This window comes from Carettochelys insculpta, chromosome 31 (assembly GCF_033958435.1).
Source record: "Carettochelys insculpta isolate YL-2023 chromosome 31, ASM3395843v1, whole genome shotgun sequence".
NCBI classification, from domain to species: Eukaryota; Metazoa; Chordata; order Testudines; family Carettochelyidae; genus Carettochelys; species Carettochelys insculpta.
Window position 1 is genome coordinate 11,060,288 of NC_134167.1, and position 16,747 is coordinate 11,077,034.

At 51.9% G+C, this 16,747-nt stretch overlaps 1 protein-coding gene across 5 annotated transcripts in view; it reads left to right on the plus strand.

Annotated features, from left to right (window-relative positions):
- C31H2orf42 (chromosome 31 C2orf42 homolog) overlaps nt 1-15,618 on the plus strand; it is a 28,755-nt gene extending 13,137 nt beyond the window's left edge. For 4 of the 5 annotated variants that reach the window (XM_074981673.1, XM_074981672.1, XM_074981670.1 and 1 more), the window contains 4 exons: nt 1,099-1,206; nt 2,558-2,658; nt 13,823-13,985; nt 14,975-15,618. In XM_074981673.1, coding sequence (XP_074837774.1) covers nt 1,099-1,206; nt 2,558-2,658; nt 13,823-13,985; nt 14,975-15,183 — 581 coding nt within the window. In that variant the 3' untranslated portion in view covers nt 15,184-15,618. Of the gene's footprint in view, nt 1-1,098; nt 1,207-2,557; nt 2,659-5,999; nt 6,949-13,822; nt 13,986-14,974 lie in introns of those variants that run through there. The other variant, XM_074981674.1, reaches the window with a different exon arrangement.
- Nucleotides 15,619-16,747: the final 1,129 nt, after the last annotated feature.

Consider the following 16,747-nt stretch of genomic DNA (forward strand, 5'->3'; position numbering starts at 1 on the left):
AGGGGTATGTGAGAGAAGTCTGGGGGTACTTAATACATTTGCTCTTGTTGAGAAGGTCTGGATACGCTGGGCTGAATAAACCACTTTGGTGCAATTTTTACTAAAGAAAACGCTGGCTCAATAACTTCGTCCCACCAGTCAGAGTTCTAGTTTGTTTGTTTTTAAACCTAGCACCTTATTTGAAGTCTGCCCATTTCCAGGGGATGTGCTCTGGCTAGTCAGGCCACTGCTACAGTAAACCCTAATGATAACTAGATCACTTCAGCATAGTGCATTTCATTCACGTGTCAGAGTCCTTTAAAACCTTTACCGTTTCCACTTTGTTCGTGGGGTAATCAAGGATGTTTTACGCATGCTACCACTATTGTGGGAGGGGGAAGGTGCACAGAAAGGTGCGGAAGCCCATTAGTAGATATTGTAGAAGATTAGTGGAAGATATTGTAGTTGGTTGTAAGTGACTTTTTGGACACTACAGCCATTGATTAATGGTTTGTTACATCTAATGACCTTGTGTGAACTCTTTGTAAACCATTTGGAAAGGGAACCTTATTGTAGAGTGTGACCCTTTCACTGATTCTCTGTGGAAACTCTGGTTACAGAAATCAGTGGGCATGCTGATCTGCATTAGCTGAAGATCTGCCCTGTACCCTGAATCGTTTCACCCTCTGCTGAAAGAGGACATGCCAGCTTACTTAACAGCACACAACCATGCTATACAGCCATTTAGGGCAAGAAGCATAAAGCTCAATAGTCCATTGAATCTTCAGGGTTAATTTTATTAGGGAAAATGTAATTGCGTAAGTAGGAATTTGGCCAGTGCTGGGACACTGGTTTGGTACTGACGCAGAGGGTACATTCCTTCCTGCAGCACCCAGTCTCATCTGTGGAGGACAGCCAGGCAGTACTGATCCTGTTTAGCTTGTAACATCTGCCAAGACATTAAAGGGAAAATAAAACTAATTAGCTCTTGTCTCAGTGAATCCCAGTCTCTGGAGAAGCACTCCCGAATAGTTATTAATATCATGTCCCGTACTGCCCGGTTCCTATCAAACTGCGTCTTTTTTCCCTCTTCCAAGTCCCTCTTGGTTTATCATGCAGGCAAACCAGAGCCACTGGTGTTCCATATACCTCAGTCATTCTTTGATGCCCTGCAGCAGAGGATCTCCATAGGAAGCACAAAGAAACGGCTGCCTAATTCCACCACAGGTACCAGCTCTTATGGGTGCATAGGTGCAAAGCTTTGGCCGTCTGAACAGTGAGAAATTTCTGGTGGCTTCCATGCAAAAACATCTGTCCAGTCGAGTACTTTTAGGTCATGCAGTGGGAGCGTGAGCTATAAAAAGATATGGGTGGGGTCAGTGGAGTAATGTTGACCGTGCTGCAGTGTGCAGGGCTTCATTCAGGTTACCGAGAAACTTAAAGGACCAATCTTTAGGCTAGTCTCTGGGGATTGGTGGTAGGATATGGAATGTAGGTCACTTTTCTCGGGTCTGCAATGAGCAGAAGTCACTCGTGGCTGCTGGTGGTCCCTCTAATTTTTTCCATTCAGTGGCAGAATAAATTTTGTTATGTGCACCGAAGCATGTGCGGATGTGCACCACCAATAGCAACACATGCGCCCGACAGCATGTGGCTGTGGGCACTCTGCTAATCAGCTGGGCGCTGCCTGAATCTCCATGGTGAAGTTCATTACCTGTCACTTAGGTGTGATAACATTCACCTAACTTTCAGAAGTGTTTTTTGAGGCATGTTTCATGCCTAACTGCTTTGAGACATGAAAGTGAAACTACTTGTGCGAGTCTTTTTTCCTCCACAGCAGACCAGTTTTGGGGGTTACTGATGCTTTAAAAACCCAGTGTCTTGGTTTCCTAAACTCAGGTCTTACTGCACTTACATTCTCCTTCTGTGTCCCAGTAAGGCAGATGATATAGTTGGTGTTTCTGACTTCAGAGGTGATGTTCAGTCTTAGCAAAACGAACAACTCTTGGGAGCCCTTAGTCAAAGCTAAAGGTGGTCCAGGATGGTGGTAGAGCAATCAGGCGGGTTTCCAGATTTGTTACAGTTCATCAGATCCTTTCTCATATTTTATTTTTAGGGCTGCCAGGGTTAAGTTTGTGTTAAGTTTACCTGCATCTTATATTTCCCTGCTTTGAAACCCTAGACCCCAGCACATGCCTGTGAGGTATGGCCAGTAAACATTGCCATCCCTGTTTTATGAGGGAATGAAATGGGATGCATAGAAGTTAAGCAATTTGCCAGAGACATATACTGAGATAGTAGCAGAGCTGGGGGACCAAACCCAGCTGCCTTGCCTAGGGGTGGTGGAAAAGTAAAATATTAGTGATAATCTTTGGGTTTTATTTCATCAAACATCTGCCTGGCCCAAATTTAATCACCCCAAAGTAAACAACTTTTAAATTTGAAACAAATGTTCATGTCAAATAACTTTAATTGGCAGAAATCCTACCTCATCACCACCAAAGTGTTTTGCCATCAGACACAGATCAGCTGTGGCCCTACAGCTTCCACCACTGTAATATGGTCTTTCTGTTCACAGCTTTTGTCCGGAAAGACGCACTGCCCTTGGGGACCTTCTCCAAATACACCTGGCACATTACCAATATCCTGCAGGTGAAGCAAATATTTGACACTCCTGAGGTAAGGCCTGGATGTTTTCTCAGTTCCTCTTTGATGACCAAGTGCGGTGCCTGTGCTGTTAGGTCAGGAGGCTGGGGAGGAGACAGGGCAGTGCTGCACACTGCTCCGGCTGACACACTAATGCAGTGTTTCCCAAGTGTATTTGGCCATGGAACCCTTTCAAACTCGAAATAATTTTGCAGAACCCCATTCCCAGGCTCTACCCCCCTTTGGCCCCCAAACCCCTCCCCCTTATCTCCAGGCATTACCTGCTGTGATGGAGTGGGAGATACCTGTGTGTATGTGAGTGGCTCACAGAGGGTGTGGGGCTCCTGCTGAGGGTAACCCTAATGACCAGGTAACACCTTTGTACTGCAGACAAAGGAGGAGGTGGAGCCTAAGGGGTTTGAATTGGAACTGGGAGTTGGGAAGCAGTTAGTCTGGGCTGAGGGAGAGAGAGACAAAGGCCCGGCTCTGGGGGCCCCTCGGGGCCTCCTCTCCCCAACATGGATTGGACTGGCTGTCTCTGCCTGCTGCACTGACTCCTCTGTACAATGCTGTGTCCTGTCGGCTAATAAACCCGCTGTTCTCCTGCTAAGTGAGAGACTCTCCTGTCTGCGGACAGGGTGCAGAGCTTGGCGGACCCCAGAACCCCATCACACTGGTGTCAGAAGTGGGATGTTCTGCACCCTGAGGATGGAGCATCCAGCAGTAAGTGACCGAGGCCCTGGAAGAAGTGGGGCCTGCGAGACCCAGGTGTGCTGAAGGGCAGTGAGGTGCAGCTCCCCAAGGCGGAGGGGCCTGCGGCCGAACCCAAGCAACTGCGGTCGTGGTTCTCGAGAGGGGGTGCCACACCCGAGCAGGGGTTACTCCTGGGAATCTGTTGGAGTCGGTCCCAGAAGGTGGAGGGGCTGAGGGCCCAACCCCCAGAAAACAAGTGACCCACAAGGAGGCTGACGCTGAATGAGTTCTTCCCAAGACAGTGTGCTCATGGTCCTTGAGAGCGGGTGTCACACTGAAGAAGGGGTTCCTCTAAGAGTCTGTTGGAGTCGGTCCCAGAGGGCAGAGGGGCCTACGGCCTAACCCCAGGGAGCTTGTGACCCGCAAGGAGCCTGGCACACTGAAGGGATTCTTCCAGGAATCGTGGGGTGCAGAGGGCATCAGCCTGAGAGCCTGCAACCACACTGAGCAACTCTGCTGTGAAGTGGCAGGACCTGGAAACCGAATCGAGATTAAAGGAGCTGGACAAGGCAGCGTGGATGTGCAGTGGCAGAGCTGAGGGTGAAGGAAAATCCTGCAAAGGTGAGCCCGAATCGGGGCAGGGAACCCTGGACTGCATGGAGCTCTGAACCGAGTGGCCTGCCACAGCTCAAGGAGGGAAGAAGCGATTCCAGCCCATCATCTACTAGTGGCCAAGACAGACCTGCGAAGAGTTTTCCAGGCCTGGGCCAAGGAAGGTCCCTGTGTGTCTGTGCAGGAAAGCAGCTGATCCACTGGGAATGGCAAGTTGTCTGTGAGAGAAGCTGCTTCACCTTCTGTGTGTGTGTGGAAACCAGCCGGGGGGCTGGGACAAAGGAGAGAGTGTCTCCCATTGTCTGTCTGTGTTGAACAGCAGCAGCAGCCTGGGAAAAGAGCAGAGCCTGCGTTTGGAAAAGGTGCCAATGAGGAAACTAGCCCATTGTCTGAGGAGGATTCCTCACCCTGGGGTGGCTGGAGAAGGATCCACCAGAAAAGAGCATTCCAGGTGTGTCTCTGAATCCAGCCATGGGGGCTGGAGCAGAGGGAATGGCTCCGGGATGGGACAGTGGTATCCCTGCTAAGGACACTGGTCCTTGGTGCAAGAAAAGTGCTTCTGCTTCTGGGGAAGTGAATCCTTTGCCTGAGCCTGTGGGGGCTCAAGATGGAGCCAAGATCCCAGAGCTGAATCTAAGGGCAGCTGAAGCCCAGATGGGAAGTGGGCCTGCCTCTGTGTCTCTCAGGGGGGATGATGCTTTAACTCGGTCTGATCCAGTTAGTATCATCAGGGAATCCCAGAGACCAGACAATTCTGGTACTTGTTCTTTGCCTGATGCTGAGGTGTTACTGGGAGGGGGTGAGAGGACTCTGTCCTACCAGAGTCATCCTCTCGCCAGGACACAAGAACAGATGGGCAATGGAGTTATGCTGACTAATGAAGATAAAGGAGCTGGTAGCAGAAGGAAGGAAAGGGACCCTGACCTTCTGTCCGGTGGTACTGGCTGTCTGCCTGGAGGGGGATTACATGGGAATCTGCCTAATGGGCCAGAAGTGATCCTGGGTGTAGGTGAAACCCAGGAGCTGGTTGTGGCTCAAGGGAGCAGTGCCCCTGTGGAGCCAGACAGGGGTGAGTTGTTGTTTGGGGGACCTCTTAAGGAAAAGAATTTCCCTGAAACTTTTCCTGACCCGTCTGTGGGGACTGCAGAAAATGGAAGTGAGGTGAAGGAGAGTGAACAGGAAAGGTGCTTGTCTGTGAGAGCCGGAGCAGCCCTTTGCCTGGGGAGAAGTTTGTTTCAGCTCCTGATGGCCAGGACCTGCCTGAGTGTGAAACCACTCGCTGTGCTCTGGAAGGGTCCAAAGCAGGCAGGGTAAAGGTTTCTCAGGAATTGGAAGTTGATGCAAGTAAAGTGAAAACTATCAGGTAGTGTGAGCAGCCCTGTAAAAACCAAGTAAAACAGCTGCACAGTCAGTCTCTGTAGAATGCAGGAAAGCGCCAGCAATTCCCCATCTCCAGATGGTGGAAACACTTATATTCTCACACTGGATTCCACTTCTAATTCCATGGGGAGGCAGTAGTTGGAGGTGGAAGGACAAAGGAGCTTTGGGCCTGGTGGGCCAGTAAGGGATAAACAGGGATTCCTTCATGTGGATTCTGCGTCTGGGACTCACAAAACAGCTCTCAGAAAGCAGTTTGGTTTGCAAATTTCCAGGCTGGCTGGGAGGGGGCCATCTCCCTGAGATCATCAATGGCCCAGCTCTTGTTAGAAGGGAGGGCACAGCCAGAGAGATCAAATTTCCACCCCAGGGGGCAAGGGAGAAGATCAAAACTTAATGGTGCTAAAAAAGGCCTCAGCCATTTATCCCCAAAATACCAGATTCTCAAGAATGTTGCACAAAGGTTGTGGTCTACCAAAGAGCAACGTAAATATACAGTTGCAATGGGTTTGTTCTGTTACTCACGCTAACTGCTGTAACCAAGGGGTGCTGCTACCAAAAGCCGTAGAATTGTACCATGCACTAAATGTTTGAGAAGAGCCATGTAACATAATGACATTAATGTAGAAGCATAAATTGTATGTTAAAAAAGTCTGTAACTCTAAAATGTCACCATTGTTCCCTGTAACTAGTCTTGCAACCTCTGACATGAGAAGAAACATTCCAAACCTATTGTGTGGCATGGAAGGGGAAACTGAGGCACACAACCATTTGGGTGGTCTGGCTGAATGCCAAGGGTGGAAGCATTTGTACCTTCTGTTACTGGACTGTAACTAAATGCCAGACATTGGCTGGAGCAGCTGTATGAACTGGTGGTCAGATGGGGCAGGACCCAGACCACAAAAGACCTGTTTAATCTGTTGGTGCTGCAGCATCTGTATGGGCTCTGCCTGCCCTACTTGAAAACGTGGCTGACGGACCGGGGCCGAAGCAGCGAGACCAACCAACCCAAGGGAACTAAAGGGACTTGCCCGGCTGCATCACATGAAAAGGGCCAATACCAAGCTCCTAACTTGGAGCCTCCCCCAGCAGGATTATGACGTGGAGGTGGTGCACATCGAGGGGAGAACAGAGGGTACAGCCGATGCCCTGTCACAAGGGGAGAGCCCCGAACTTCCCCAGGTCACCAGTTGAGTGACCCCGCTCAGTTCGGTCTGGAAGGGGGGAGAGATGTGATGGAGTGGGAGATACCTGTGTGTATGTGAGTGGCTCACAGAGGGTGTGGGGCTCCTGCTGAGGGTAACCCTAATGACCAGGTAACACCTTTGTACTGCAGACAAAGGAGGAGGTGGAGCCTAAGGGGTTTGAATTGGAACTGGGAGTTGGGAAGCAGTTAGTCTGGGCTGAGGGAGAGAGAGACAAAGGCCCGGCTCTGGGGCCCCTCGGGGCCTCCTCTCCCCAACATGGATTGGACTGGCTGTCTCTGCCTGCTGCACTGACTCCTCTGTACAATGCTGTGTCCTGTCGGCTAATAAACCCGCTGTTCTCCTGCTAAGTGAGAGACTCTCCGGCCTGCGGACAGGGTGCAGAGCTTGGGGGACCCCAGAACCCCATCACACCTGCCTCAGCCCTCAGCTCCCGAATCTGCCCTCCCCGTCCCTGAGCTTTACCCCCCCATTCCACAAACCCACCCCCGCATCTCCAGACTTAGTCCCTCTCAGCCCCAACCTTGCCTCCTGTCCCTAGGATTAACTCACCTCAGCCCCAAACCAGCCCCTATCTGTGGCACTGGCGGGGGAGCCTATGCCAGGCACCCATGGATGCCCAGCAGAAGGAAGGCTGGCATGGTGTTCCATGCACAGGGGTGAGTGAGCCACAACCACCAAGGGTTGTGGCCACTCAGGTAGTGGTATAGGTGAGGGGGGGCTCTCTGTGGCTCCCTGCCCTGCCACCACTGAAATAATGAAACTAAATTCAGTAGAAGAACAGTCCAGTAGCACTTTAAAGATGAACAAACAAAATAATTTATTAGGTGATGAGCTTTTGTGAGAAAGACCCACTTCTTCTGTCCCACGAAAGCTCATCACCTAATAAATTATTTTGTTAGTATCTAGACTAGCATGGCTCCCTCTCTGTTACTAGTAAAGACTAACAAAACAAAAAAGCAGTCAAGTAGCACTTTAAATTCAGTAGGTTTAATGGCCGGATCCCTCACACGCCCCGTGCTGTAGATGGCCGTGCATCTTGGCTCACTTCCGTCTCAAGCGAAGGCCGCGTGAGTTGGGTCAGGCTCCCGGCGCGGGCTCTGAGGTTGGCCAGTCGTCAGGCTATGCCCTTTGTACTGGAGAGAGACGCTGCTTTGAATCTTCCTGCCTGCGTTGCCAGTGTCTTTTTCCCGTGGAAGCTGTTCGACTGGCGATAAATAGGCCTGGGGCTGGCCCCCTTGTTAACTCCACTCTCTAGTCCAGTGGTTCGGGTACTCGCCTGGGTTGTGGGAGATCCTGGTTCAAGCCCCCCAGCTGCCTGTTCAGCGCCGGGGCTTGCACTAGGATCCCCTGCCTCCTAGGCGACTGGCCTTTGTGGGGGGCCATCCTTGTCTGAGCCCCCTCTCTTTCCCCAGAGGCCATTGTCTTCTTGGGAAAGGGAGGGGGTTTGGACACGGATCGCTCCCCAGACTCTCTCCCAGGAGGTGGCCACCCCAGTTCACACCCCTCAAAAGAGCAGGGGAGTGCCCTGGGGTAGGCTGCAGCCTGGGCTTGTATCCCAATCACGGTGGACTAGAGAGAGGGGCTTTTACTGCTCAGCAGCAAAACTTCTTTACGAAAAAGCAACAAGAGGCCTTGTGAACAGCCAACCCATCAGCAACGCAGGGCTGGTTTCCCACCCCTCAGGGACACCCAGCAGGCAGAGCAGGGACTTGAACCAGGGGCCCTCAGATCCTTAGGAAAGGCCCTCAGCCCCTACTCCACACAGGGCACTGAGAGCAGCCTCTGCTCCAGTTAATATGTAGTGGAAGTGGAGCCCTTGAGCGCTGAGAAAACAGAGCACTGCTTGACACTCACCGAGCAGAAAGGAGACTTGAACCAGCACCACACTGGCTCCAGGCCATAAGCCAGAGCCACAGCCCTAGAGCAGAAGTCACGTGCGTCTCACAACCCACTTCTCCCTTCCTACTTGCTGAAAGCGGCTCCTCTTGGACAGAAGGAGTCTCTGCCTCTGACTTTCCCTGCCACCCAGCCCTTGGGGCATCCAGTCGAGAGAGAAGTGACCCAGGATCAATTCCCTCCGCTTTGAGAAAAGAGGGGATTTGAACCCTTGACTTCTAGGAGACAAGGCAGAGCTTGAGCCACTCAACCAGCCTTGACTTGGCGGGGGAGCCCACGGGAAGGGAAAGTGGTTCTCCGGCAACAGCGAAAACAGACAGCACGCAGCCACCCGGGGCTGCCTCCACGCCCCGCGTTTAGGCCGTTCACCTGAGAGACAGGCCAGAAGGGCTCAAATCCCACCCCGGCAAGGGGTTTTGAACCCTCAGCTCTCACCCACTCCCACAACTCAACTCCAGGGGGCTGCTTGGGCAGCAAAAAGCAAGCGAGCGCAGCAGCTTCTTGAGCTCTCGAGAAGCCCCCACCATCCAAAGCCCTCCAGCACCGCGTGCCTTTCGCCACAGGGAAAGGGCCACGCTGGCGCTCGCCTGAAGTGGAAGAGGAAGGAGTCGAACTCGCAGCGGCCACCTGCTAAGCAACTGGCCAAACCACCCAACTACGACCCCGCTACCACCTCTCCCTCGGCTGATTCGCGTGAGGGGCATCTCACAGGTCCCTCGGAGGCTGACAATAAACCGTCTCGGTAGGCGGCTCACTCGCCTGCGGGATTCCTAGGCAGAGCGCCCACGCAGAGGTGGGTACCCGTCAAGAGAAGAGGCCGGTTCAGCTGCCTTTCCCTGAGCTCCAGAGCAGGGATTTGACTGGCTCTGTGCGATCGCAAAGGCCTTAGCCCTGATTCTGAAGTAACGGCCAGCCCAGGGAGGCTCAACGCCCGTCAACAACCAACGGTCACTGGGTCACTGCCCCCCAGCCCCTGCCCCACCAAGCCTCGAGTAGTTGGGTGGTTTGGCCAGTTGTTTGGAAGGTGGCCGCTGCGAGTTCGACTCCTTCCTCCTCCACGTCAGGCGAGCGCCAGCGTGGCCCTTTCCCTGCGGCGAAAGGCACGCGGTGCTAGAGGGCTTTGGATGGTGGGGGCTTCTCGAGAGCTCAAGAAGCTGCTGCGCTCGCTTGCTTTTTGCTGCCCAAGCAGCCCCCTGGAGTTGAGTTGTGGGAGTGGGTGAGAGCTGAGGGTTCAAAACCCCTTGCCGGGGTGGGATTTGAGCCCTTCTGGCCTGTCTCTCAGGTGAACGGCCTAAACGCGGGGCGTGGAGGCAGCCCCGGGTGGCTGCGTGCTGTCTGTTTTCGCTGTTGCCGGAGAACCACTTTCCCTTCCCGTGGGCTCCCCCGCCAAGTCAAGGCTGGTTGAGTGGCTCAAGCTCTGCCTTGTCTGCTAGAAGTCAAGGGTTCAAATCCCCTTTTTTCTCAAAGCGGAGGGAATTGATCCTGGGTCACTTCTCTCTCGACTGGATGCCCCAAGGGCTGGGTGGCAGGGAAAGTCAGAGGCAGAGACTCCTTCTGTCCAAGAGGAGCCGCTTTCAGCAAGTAGGAAGGGAGAAGTGGGTTGTGAGACGCACGTGACTTCTGCTCTAGGGCTGTGGCTTTGGCTTATGGCCTGGAGCCAGTGCGGTGCTGGTTCCAGTCTCCTTTCTGCTCGGTGAGTGTCAAGCGGTGCTCTGTTTTCTCAGCGCTCAAGGGCTCCACTTCCACTACATATTAACTGGAGCAGAGGCTGCTCTCAGTGCCCTGTGTGGAGTAGGGGCTGAGGGTCTTTCCTAAGGATCTGAGGGCCCCTGGTTCAAGTCCCTGCTCTGCCTGCTGGGTGTCCCTGAGGGGTGGAAACCAGCCCTGCGTTGCTGATGGGTTGGCTGTTCACAAGGCCTCTTGTTGCTTTTTCGTAAAGAAGTTTTGCTGCTGAGCAGTAAAAGCCCCTCTCTCTAGTCCACCGTGATTGGGATACAAGCCCAGGCTGCAGCCTACCCCAGGGCACTCCCCTGCTCTTTTGAGGGGTGTGAACTGGGGTGGCCACCTCCTGGGAGAGAGTCTGGGGAGCGATCCTTGTCCAAACCCCCTCCCTTTCCCAAGAAGACAATGGCTTCTGGGGAAAGAGAGGGGGCTCAGACAAGGATGGCCCCCCACAAAGGCCAGTCGCCTAGGAGGCAGGGGATCCTAGTGCAAGCCCCGGCGCTGAACAGGCAGCTGGGGGGCTTGAACCAGGATCTCCCACAACCCAGGCGAGTACCCGAACCACTGGACTAGAGAGTGGAGCTAGCAAGGGGGCCAGCCCCAGGCCTATTTATCGCCAGTCGAACAGCTTCCACGGGAAAAAGACACTGGCAACGCAGGCAGGAAGATTCAAAGCAGCGTCTCTCTCCAGTACAAAGGGCATAGCCTGACGACTGGCCAACCTCAGAGCCCGCGCCGGGAGCCTGACCCAACTCACGCAGCCTTCGCTTGAGACGGAAGTGAGCCAAGATGCAATCCCTCCTTTTTAAGGAGGGGACAGGACTAGAACCCCTGGCTCCTGAGAGATGGGGCAAACACACAAGCCACTCGACTAACCTCAACCTGGCAGGCAAGCTCACATGGCCCGCCATCGACACCAAAAACAGCGCGCCCACACCCGCCTTGGGCTGAAGAATTAGACCCAGACGTGTGGCCAAGCCCGCGCCCCACAGAAGAAGCAAGGCCTCCTTGTTTGCCCAAACCATAGCTAATTAACAGGGAACAGACTTGCTCCCTGCTCTCTGGCCTCAAATTGAACCTCTGGGAACTTTCAGTGACCCCAGAGTTGGTCTCTGTCTCCTCTTTTCACCCCATTCTGGTTGAAGCTTCCTACACTTTTAACTAAAAGCGAGGCCCTACAAGACTCGCTCCTTGCTTTCTCGCACCATATTTGAACTCTCTGGCCCCATATGGAACCCCTATGAACTTTCAGTGACCCCCTAATTGGTCTCCGTCTCCTCATTTTCCCCTCTCCATTCCAACCGATCACAATTTGTCTCTCTCCAAAAGTCCAGAAACCTTGTTCTCCGTTACATTGCGCGAACACTCTGGCCTCACACGGAACCCCTGTGCAGTTTCAGTGACCCCATAATTGGTCGCTATGTCCTCATTTGTCCCAATTCGCCCTCAATCCTTCACCTTTCCCTTAGAGTGAGGCCCAAACTGACTTGCTCTCTGTGACCTCTTTTGAACTCTCTGGCCTCAATTTCAACCCCAGGGAACTTTCAGCGACCCCATAATTGGGCTCTGTGTCCTCATTTGACCCAGTTCGCCCTCAACCCTGTGGCCGTGCTGGCCATTAAACCGATTCATTTTAGTTCTGCTGTTTCAGTGGCGGCAGGGCAGGGAGCTGCAGAGGAGTAATGGAATTTTCTCGCAGAACTCTTATTTTCACTTCACGGAACCCCACAGTTCCATGGAACACCTGTATGGGAACAGTGCTATACTGATAGCAGAAAGGTAGCCGGGTTAGTCTGTATTCTAACAAAACAAACCAGCAGCCCTGTAGCACTTTAAAACTAAAAACATAATTTATTAGTTCACAAGCTTTAGTGGGTACTGATACCTCCAGATCTGAGGAAGTGGGTCTGCCCCCACCAAAGTTCATCACCTAATAAATTATTTTGTTAGTCTTTGAAGTGCTACATGACTGCTCCTGTAATGAGTAATGGCACAATAGGGCTGCTCACCTCTATTTGGCCGGGTCTGTGCAATCACATTTTGTTGGCATGGCTGTGTCCTGTAGCAGCCTGAAAACCTCTTGTGTAGACTCAGTGTATACCTGCAAGTGTCTTTTTGCCCCCATTGCTTGTCGTTCGGGGAGGAGAGGTGACTTAAATATACCCGCAAAAGACCAGGATCTCCAGCAGGGGGCGCTGCTAGCTTGGTTATACTGGCAAAGCCTTTAGTGTAGATTAGCTGGGGATGAGTAAATTTGTTATGCTGGGCCCCAGTTTTCACCCCTGCAATTAGCAGGCGCCTCCCAGCCTGTCTAATGTAATCCAAACTGATGGAAATTTCAGTAACATTCGTATGGGGGAGGGGGAGAGAATCTTTCATCGTGTGTAAGAAAACAGACCCGTAGAATGTAAAAACTTTATCAAGCCCTCTGTAAGTATGAATACACATCCATAAAACAGTAATATTTCAAGGTTTTAAATGAAAGGGGTGAGCCTGACAGCCACTCAGGCCGCTGCCCCCCCTTATGAAATATCATCCCACCCCCCCATTTTGCTCACCCCTGGATTAGCCCATAGGGTTTGCAGAATTAGGGCCCGCAGGTGCTCCAGGACCGAGTGAGTCTGAGCTGGACTGTCTGCAGTCACTGCTCTTAGTGGAATGGAAGTAAGGGCTTTGGTGTGGGGTGTTCCTCTCTTTTTTGCTGAATCACTGGACATGGGTAAGTACAGAGCCCTGTACTTTGGATGGCAGAATCCCCAGCACTGGACCAGGCTGGGGACTGACTAGCTAAGCAGCAGTGCTGCAGAAAAGGAACTGGCGATTACAGTGAATGGGAAGCTGAATAGAAGTCAATACTGAGCTCTTGTAAGCAAGAAGGTCAATGCCATATTGGGCTGCATTATTAGGAGCATTTCCAGCAGAGCAAGGGAACTGATTATAGGCCTTTTTTGGCAACTGGTGGGTCATAGCTAGAGTACTGTGTCCAGTTGTGGGGGGCCTCACTATAGAAGGGGTGTGGCCAAATTGGAAAGTCAATCAGAGGGCAATGAAACTGATGAGGGGGCTGGAGCACATAACCTATGAGAAGAAGCGGAGGGATCTGAGCTTATTTAGTTTGCAGGAGAGTGAGGGGGTATTTGATAGCAGCCTTCACCATCCTGAAGCAGGGGGTGCTAAAGAGGATTGGAAAGAGGCTGTTCAGTGGTGGCAAATGCAGAACAAGAAGCAGTTGTCTCAAGTTGCAGTAGAAGAGATCGAGGCTGGATGTTAGGAAAAACTATTTCAGCAGGAGGATGGTGAAGCACTGGAATACGTTATCTAGGGAGGTGGTAGAATCTCCACCTCTGGAGGTTTTTAAGTTCTGGTTTGACAAAGCATCTGGCTGGGATGATTAGTTGGGATTAGTCCTGCTTTGAGCTAGGGCGTTGGACCCGATGACCTCCTGAGGTCCCTTCCAGCCCTAGCCTGGGATTCTGTGCGTGGGCAGAGACTGGATGCTCAGGTGGACTTAGTCCCCACTCGCCCCTTTCTAGCTCTGAAGAGGTTATTGGCGGGTGTGTGTGAAGCTGAGACTGTAGGCCCCAGCTGTGCCTTGTTACTGAGAGCCTACAAGCTATGGTACAGCTTGGTGATGGTTGACAGCCACCAAAGCCCTTTGCTGATCCTTTGTGCTTGACTCCTCTTGCAAGATGCCCTTAGAAATCACACGCAGCTTCATCCAGAACCGGGATGGGACCTACGAGCTGTTTAAGTGCCCCAAGGTTGAGGTGGAGAGCATCGCAGAGACCTATGGGCGCCTGGAAAAGCAGCCAGTTATCCGGCCCTTGGAACTCAAAACCTTCCTCAAAGTTGGTAAGTTTATAACAGAGGAAAGAAGTGTGAAATCAGCCCAAGCAGCTGTTTCCTCTTGACCAGTCGTGTGTGAGACAAGAGAACTGTCATCCAGTGTCTGAGCACAGAGAGCAGGCCCGGACACACAGGTTCACGTATGTGGAACGGATCCTTATTTCTGGCCAAAGGGGGCCAGACCAGTTGTCCAGCTAGCCCAGTAGCCTGTCTCCCACCAGTAATCAGGGCAAGATGTTTCAGAGGGCAATTTTCCACCTATACCCCTGGCTGTGGGTAAAATTCACATCTGTGCAGAAGTTGGCACAAGATCCACCTATCACTTAGTTCCACCAGCGTATGGGCCTCGTGCTGATGAACTTCACCCTGTCTATCTGAGCAAGTGGCCTCACCTCCATCTCTAGACAGGGATGGTCATGCTCTGTCTTCTTTGTAAAGCCATGGGATGAACTCACGTGCCAACTACAGGCAGTTCTGCATCTTCTGTCACTGTTTGTTGAAACCTCAGCAAAAACCCTTTAGCTGCAAAATGGGGATGGTTTTATAGCACAGTATTTCCTAGAGGCCACACTGCTTGGTGCTGTACAATCAGAAATGGAGATGACTCTACCCCAAAAGTATACAGTCTAAACAGACAGAGCAACTGACGGATGAAAGCAAGGGTTCTCCTCCCAAAGGGGCAGGGCATTGTTTAATTCTGGGGCAGAAGTGGTAAGGCACTCCACTTGGAGACAGTGCTTGTGGGGCTTATTTTGTAAGCAGGCTTCATTATTAGCACCCAATTAATGCCATTTGGGCAATTTGGTTGGGGCCTCAGATTGGGTACTTGGATATCTAAGTGACTGGCTCTGCTCATAGATACTCATCCTTAATTATCAGCCTAGATTTAACCAGACCTCTGTAGGAGGTCATTGGATGCCATCTGTTATTGTCTAACCCATAACTAGAGCGATTATGGCTAAAATGCTATTTCCTCTGGCTTCATTTACCCCCAGGCAACACATCACCTGATCAGAAGGAACCGACACCATTCACTATCGAGTGGATACCAGATATCTTACCTCAGTCTAGGATCGGCGAGCTGAGGATCAAGTTTGAATATGGCCACCACAGGAATGGCCACACCACCGAATACCAGGAGCATCGTCCTTCCCTCGAACAGACCCTGGAGCTAACTCCGCTCACCACTATCACCTTTCCTTGACTGTACACACAGGCCCTCTCCCCCTAAGTTTGCACAGCTCTGCTCCGCAGTTTCTCTGCTGGGGGTGCTATTAGCATTGAACTTGTACGAGGCTCCGTAAGTCTGATGCTTTCTGATTTCCAGTTAGCTGCGGGACAGACATCTCACCTGCTCCATGAATAGCATATTTTGATGCTGCTTTATGTATACTTTTCACTCAACCTGTGCTGTACGCCAAATACACCTCTGCATTCCCATTCATCACGGTGCATTCGAACTGTGGGTGATGGTTCTATCCCTTTGCCCTTGAAAATAGATGTATCTACAGCTCACAGGTGGGAGAAGACAGTATATTCTGCAGTGAGTTAGAACCTGGTGTTACTACAAGACCCATAGTGGCAGCGTTGGGTTCCATGCCATGCATTAAAATATTTTTTTTAAATAAAGCACACTGGAAGACGGCACAGCTTTTTCATTTCAACCTCTTGTGGCAGGAGGATGGCAATTTTAAAGCCCTTAACTTATGTCCCCATTGTCTGTTCTTTTTCTGGCCTTTCAGTACTGTTAGCCAGCCAGGCCTGGGATGGGGGAGGGCAAACCTAGCTGTAGGAGAGATCTTAAGCCTTGCTCCAAAGTGCAGAAGCAGCACAAAGCAACGCACTGCTTGCTCAATCTAAGCCAAAGGCTGTTGATGGCTGAGTCTTCCCACAGCCATCAGTAGCCTGTGCATCAGACCCCTCCTGTAAATCTGAATAACATGCTTCCCAATCAGCCACCTCAAGAGTGCAGGATCAAATTCAAGCTAAAACAGGGAAGACTCAATGGCAGTAGGAGGTTGAGGTTCACTTCCCCCCAGCTGCTTGAGAATTGTGCTGGGGGAAAGGGGAAGTTGTCTGCCTCTTGCCGCTGTTCCACTTTAACTGAATATTGCATGGGCCAAAGCAAGCCTGAGACTCAAGAAGCCCTCCCTAAGATGGTGGTGTGGGCACTCACCTTGGCTTTGATCTGGATTCCACCACCTCTCATCTGGGGGAGCAGAGAAAAGGCCTCAGGCATGGCTGTTAGCCCACGGGCTAGGGCGCATCTGAAGGCTGTAGTAGACGCTGGTTCGATGTTCCCATGCTGCCTGTGGAGAAGGGGGTTTGACTAGGTCCGGGCATGCTCTCTAGTATGAGCCCATTAGTGAAGTAAGGGCCAAGCAAGGATGGGGCAGGCTTTGCAGCTTTTTGCGGTAGTGCCACCTTCAGAAAATAGCAGTTGGTTGAGTGCCAGAGTGGAAAGCTGGCTGTAATCCAGCTGTGTCAACTTGCTGAGATGGGACCTCACTTCCCTTTCACACAAATGCGCCACGCTGCTGAACTGAGAGGTTTTTCTGAAGCGCAGCTGGGCTCCCCTGCCCTTACTGAAACTCTTCTGTTTTACTCCCTGCACCCTCTGTAGTGCAGTGGTTTGTGAGTGTGCTGGAGAAGCCTCATCCTCCTGGATGAGCAGCAATTTGCATGCTGAGCTCTTCACACTCAGCAGCCTCCATGCTGAGCTAGGTGGTGTGCTGCTGTGGGGGCTTCATGGGTGGTTCCTCTCAAGG